Source organism: Apaloderma vittatum, unplaced genomic scaffold (genome assembly GCF_000703405.1).
Source record: "Apaloderma vittatum isolate BGI_N311 unplaced genomic scaffold, ASM70340v1 scaffold20555, whole genome shotgun sequence".
NCBI classification, from domain to species: Eukaryota; Metazoa; Chordata; class Aves; order Trogoniformes; family Trogonidae; genus Apaloderma; species Apaloderma vittatum.
This window is the reverse complement of record NW_009719053.1, coordinates 1-5,362: the sequence shown is the minus strand read 5'-3', so window position 1 is coordinate 5,362 and position 5,362 is coordinate 1. Positions and strand designations below refer to the sequence as shown.

General features: G+C 55.6%; 1 protein-coding gene across 1 annotated transcript; it reads right to left on the bottom strand.

Moving 5' to 3' along the window:
- Nucleotides 1–414: 414 nt before the first annotated feature.
- Nucleotides 415–4,649, bottom strand: WBSCR22 (Williams Beuren syndrome chromosome region 22). Its single transcript, XM_009870499.1, has 10 exons — nt 4,558–4,649; nt 4,257–4,339; nt 4,065–4,161; nt 3,194–3,290; nt 2,793–2,843; nt 2,118–2,203; nt 1,861–1,906; nt 1,497–1,558; nt 620–709; nt 415–469 (listed from the first exon to the last, which is right to left on the bottom strand). Exons 1-10 carry the CDS (start codon nt 4,623–4,625, stop codon nt 415–417), a joined length of 735 nt encoding a protein of 244 aa, XP_009868801.1. The 5' UTR covers nt 4,626–4,649.
- Between the last annotated feature and the right edge of the window lie 713 nt (nt 4,650–5,362).

Here is a 5,362-nt window from a genome sequence, read left to right as displayed (position 1 = left end):
AGAGGGGAAGCTGGCAGGGAACAAGGTGCTGTACTCCCACCTCAGCACGCCCCTGCACTGAGAGCAGAACACAGGAGACCAGCAACGCTTCTGACTCGTTGACTGTTTAGTGAGGAGGCTGGATATCATGTTCTGGCTCACCTGGAGCTCACCACGCTCTCCGGAAGACAAGCAATGGCTTTGCAGACCCCAAACAGCCAGTGCACTGTCTGCCACTCTACCTTCACCAGGAAAACAGGGCTGGAAGCTTTGCAGTTGGCTGCTGGGCGGCACCTGAGCCAGTTCACAACATCAAGAGCCACAGTGGCCTGTCCCAGCAAGTCCCAGGCCTGGCGTGTCCATCAGTGCCACCCACGGGAGGCTCGCCGGAGGGACTGACACACCATCGTCCAGGCCAGCAGCATCCAGGGCAGTTCAGAAGCGAGGGCGGCGCTTTCGCCCCGTGTATTTCGTGTCTGCTCGCACTTCCCTGAGGAGAAAAAGCAGAGCAACTAAGCACAAACCACAGGGCGTTCTGGCAGGAGAAGGGAAGCAGGCTCGCAGCAAGAGTTTGAGCAGGTGACAGCAGGCCAGATCGGCACAGCCAGCCTCAGCTGAGGCAGGACCCAGCTGAACTTACTTGCCCTGTCGTCGTCTCCGCTCCTTCTTCTCAAGGATCCAGTCCCGGCTTTTCTTCACAGACTTGCCTTTGATGTTTCTGAACCGTGTTCTACAGAGAAAGCAGACAGCAGCTGGAGAGGTCCTGAGGTGCAGGGACAGTTTTCTGCCCTCGAGGATTGCCACCCAGAGCTGGGCATGGCCTCCGCCCCACGAAACCAGCAAACTCCCCTTCCGCCACCCCTGCACTGGGGCAGCACTGGGGCAGGCGGCCCAACAGCCCCACCCCTCCCACCAGGGGAGGAGGCTGCTTCCAGCCCCAGTGCCGAGCCGAGGGACACGTACCCTCCACAGTGCTCTCTTGTGCCCTGTCTGACATGCCAGCAGCACACTGGGGTGTGGGATCTCAGGGAAGTACAGCCTCAAGCACAACCACCTTCCCCTACAGCACACAAACCCTCTGGCTTCCCAGCAAGTCGCCAGTTCTGCTATTGCCCTCCAAGACCAGGCACACCCCGGACTGTGTGAGCAGAGAACAGCAGTGTAAGAGGCAGGAAAACATGGCAGCCACAAGTTCCTGGCAGCCACGACGACTTTCCTCTGGTTTTTTGATCTCTGTCTCTCCCACTGGCTGCAAGAGGGGCTCCTCCCTGCACCACTACCATGGGAAGAGACCTGGCTGGCAGGAGAGACCCCCCAAAGCCACAGTTGAGCAGAGTTAAGCAAAGAATTTGACAGCAGAGGAAAGCAAACACCCAGACTTCAGGCAGGCAGCCTGCTTGAAGCCATGCTTGGTATCACCAGCACTGTGGTCCTTGGTCAGCAAAACCCAGCCCTTATATCCCCCCCCAACAGGCCTTGCTTGGGGAGACCTTGCAGCTCCACGCCCCACACCGTACCTCTCGTTGGTGAACTTTGCCTGGTGTACCTCTTCTCCAGCAGCACACTCAGTACCAAGGCCCTGAAAAACAAAACTGAGGAAGTTTTGCTATTCTCCAGAGCAGAGAGTCAGTGCCATGTAAATTGAGGGGAACCCAGGGCTCTGCAAGGAGAAGGACTGGACCAGGAACTGGTCTTCCAGAAATTGTGGCAAAGAAATCACTGGGAGAGCAGGGCTTGGTGAGACTGACGGCAAATGTAGAAATGAAATCACATCTGCATGCGAATTGCTGCATTGCTGCGTGGCTCCCACTCTCATCCACAGCTCTTCCACATGACCCAGAAGCCAGGAAGGCAACTCTGCTGCCTCGCGGAGCTCCTCACCTTTGGTAACGTGCCACATGTCCCAACAAAGAGACACAGGAAGAACCTGAAAGAATGAGGATAAAGGAGCATGAGGCTGGATTCAGCCTGCGATTCCCAGTCCCCAAGCAAGACTGTTCCTTACAGTCAGATCTAAGCTGTAACCTCTGTCCAGGACTGTATCCTGGGACAGAGAACAGCACAGGGGGAAAAAAAAAATCACTGCTAAACCCAGGTCTCAGCCCAAACACACACGTACACAGAGACACGTGACTCACTTCTTGGCTTTGGCGCTGTTGGGGTAGTCTATCACCATTCCCCCGGTGAAGCCAGCCCTCATGGCTTGGGCCGTGATGAGCTCCAGCTGGAAAAGGAAGCACATGCAAAAGTTATTTAGCGGGCATCCACCACCAGTGATGCCCGAAAGACCTCTGGGCTCCACCACAGCCAACTGCACGTGCCAAAGATGGGTTGTTCCTGCTCCTGTTGAAGCGCTGCACCAAGCTCCTGGTTTCACAGTACCACCTGAACACCAGCCTCCTGCCTTTATTTGGTTCTCCCTGCTCCTCAGTCTAGCCTGGGTTAACTGGCACAGCAGACTCTCCAGAAGAGGGATACTGGGCTGGATTTTCCAGCCCTGGGGGGTTACAGTGCAGTGCTGATGACTACAGGCCAGTCTTCAAGTGTCAGAGGGGAAAATCCAGGACTGCAGATTCAGATCGTGTCCTGCCCATTTTGTTGATTTTAAGGATAGAAGACAATCAGTGAAGCAACTGAAGTTGCACAGGGCATTCTCCCTGGGTTTGTGGGTTTTTTTTCCTTTGAAGAGCTTTACAGATGGCAGGAAAGACAGAGACACAGACCCAATGTGAAAAACCATGACACATTCAGAGCCCCAAACTGCACACGACCTCTCTGCCTGTACTTCCTCCTCACTGACTCACGGGCTGTACCTGTTCTGAGTTCTCGGGGTACAGCTGCAGGACGGCTCGGGATCCTCGGGCCTAGAAGAAATAAAGTCGGTCACAAACCTGTGAGAGTGCAGGCAACCCGTTTAAGTCACTCGATTCCTAACCCAGGCACTGGCACCCACCTCCCCAAAGCCTCCTGAAGAACTCTCCCAGGAGAGCTGCTCAGACTGCAGAGCCAGCTCCTCCATAGCACAGCAAGGCACGGGGGCAAGAGCAGGGGTCGGGGAAGCAGGAAGCACCATGCAGGCAGGCAAGGAGATAGAAATGGGTGCTCCTGCCAGTCCTTCACTTCATTGCAGCATTTGCTTAAACCACCTGACTTAAAACACCTTGCTGAAAAGCAGCGGTGAGGATGTCAATGTAGGCAAAGGGCTGACACTTACCAAGGCAGTATAGAGAGTCGAGAAGAATCGATACAGGCGTTTTGGAGGGCTGTGTGATTTCTTATCAGCGTTACAAAGCCACTGCACTGCAGAAATGCTGAGAAAGAAAACAAGACCCCCGGGACACTGAGCCATCGTTTCTTTCACAGAGCTTGTCACCTCCCTTTGAGCTTACTTCCAGCACTAAGCTTGTGCTGGGCTTCAGGGGAACAATTTAATTTTCTCCACGTAGCTTTGCCTTCTGCTTTGCAGTCACACGAATCCCTCTGGAGACTCACTATGCCAAAATCCAGCAAGGCGCAGTAGTTATTTAAGAATCACCAAGCATCCTCTTTAGGCCAGGTGCTCAAATAATTCCCGTGCTCAGCTGCAGCCCTTGCACGGTCACGCAGGTTTTGCCAATGAGCAATCCCAAAGAAAGTGTTTGGATCAGCAATAGCCAGTCCCTGCTCCTTCCTAGCACCTTCCTGAGGTGTTCTCTAAGCAGAAGAGTGTTTCTGTCCCCTTCACCTAGCCCTTCATCCCAAAACCAGCCACCAAGCCTTTCATCCAGGGACTGATCTTACAGCTGAGCAATGGTCAACCCCGCTGACAATATCCCCTCTTTTATTTACTTCAGCAAACTTCCTAGCTCACCAGCACAAGGAAAGACAAGCACCACTTGGGAAACAGCTGTCAGAAGCTGCTTCTACCATCCAGAATCTCAGCAGCTTGTCCCAAAGATGCAGAGTCAAGATTCACAGAGCAAAGAGAGCGACTGGTAAGGACGGTCACGCTCATCTGTTACACACCACATGCAGACCATGTGTACTGTACGGACGAGGCAGTTACGTGGAGTATGAAGAGAGCTCACTTACGTACACAGACTTACCTGATACAGCCATCAAACATGCCAGGCCTGAAGGGAATGCCGTGACCCACATCTGCAAGGAGAAGGTCTCCTTCCACCTCCCTCTCCACAGCCACATCTGCACAGAAGACAGCACAGCTCAGGCAGGCAGCTCACACCTTCGGGGGCCACCTCCGAGGCGAGGCTGGCAGAGGAGGAGGAGGGCCTGCTCACCCAGCATGGCAGGGCTGATGTCCATGCCAATCCAGTAGTGACCCGCGTCGGAGATGTAATCCCCGCTCAGGCCAGAGCCGCAGCTGAAGGGAGGAAGCGGGGGAAGTACAGGCATCACAGGACTGGTCCGAGCATGACACTGACCAGCGGCAAAGCTGCAGCAGCCCGTCCTTCTTTTTCAGCCAGCAAGAGGGAGACGCTGGCGCCGCAGAGCCTGGATGCCCCTCGCTCGCGGGCGCCCACCCGGGCTGAAGCCTCAGACGCTCCACATGCCACAACACAGGGCAGTGCCCTCGCTCACCCCACATCCAGGAGGAGGCACGGCCGGTCGTCAGGCAGTCCCAGCAGCTCCACAGCCCGCTCTGACATCTGCGACTGGATCTCCACCACCCGGGAGCTGCAAGGCATGGATGAAGCATGAGCAACTGGCAGTAACTCCTGCCACTGCCTCCCGGAAGGGTTTCACACACACCCCCACCCTGCTGCCTCACGATGGGACATCCCCTCTGGCTCTGTCACCACACGGCAAGGTGATACCCCCATCCCTGGCCTCACGATGGGACTCCTCCACCGCCAGGATCACAGAATCACCCAGACTGAAAAAGATCTTTAAGATCAAGTCCAACCATTAACCCAGCACTGACCATTCCTCAGCTAAACCGTGTCCCTAAGCGCCGCGTCTCAGATACCTCCAGGGAATGGGAACTCCACCACTGCCCTGCACAACCCATTGCAGTGCCTGATAACCCTTGCAGTAAAGAAATTCTTCCTAAGATCTAAACCTCCTTTGGCACAATTTGAGGCGATTTCCTCTCATCCTGTCACTTGTTACACGATAGAAAAGACAGACCCCCACCTCTTTAGAGCCTCCTTCCAGGTGGCTGCAGAGAGCGGGAATGCCTCCCCTCAGGCTCCTCTCCTCCAGCTGAAGGAGACTTGTTCTCCAGACCCTTCCCCAGCTCCCTGGCCCTTCTCTGGACACGCTCCAGCACCTCAGCGTCCTCGTAGTGAGGGGCCCAGAGTGGATCAGAGGATCCGAGCTGCGGCCTCACAGGAGGGCGATCCCTGCCCTGCTCCCGCTGGCCACGCCACTGCTCACCCAGGCC

Excerpts from the sequence above, each read along its gene's own strand:
- WBSCR22 (XM_009870499.1), bottom strand. The coding sequence starts at position 4,625 with ATGTCAGAGCGGGCTGTGGAGCTGCTGGGACTGCCTGACGACCGGCCG. Across the intron at positions 4,162-4,256 it reads CATCAGCCCTGCCATGCTGG|ATGTGGCTGTGGAGAGGGAG; the intron begins GTGAGCAGGCCC and ends TCTTCTGTGCAG. Across the intron at positions 1,907-2,117 it reads AACAGCGCCAAAGCCAAGAA|GTTCTTCCTGTGTCTCTTTG; the intron begins GTGAGTCACGTG and ends TCATTCTTTCAG.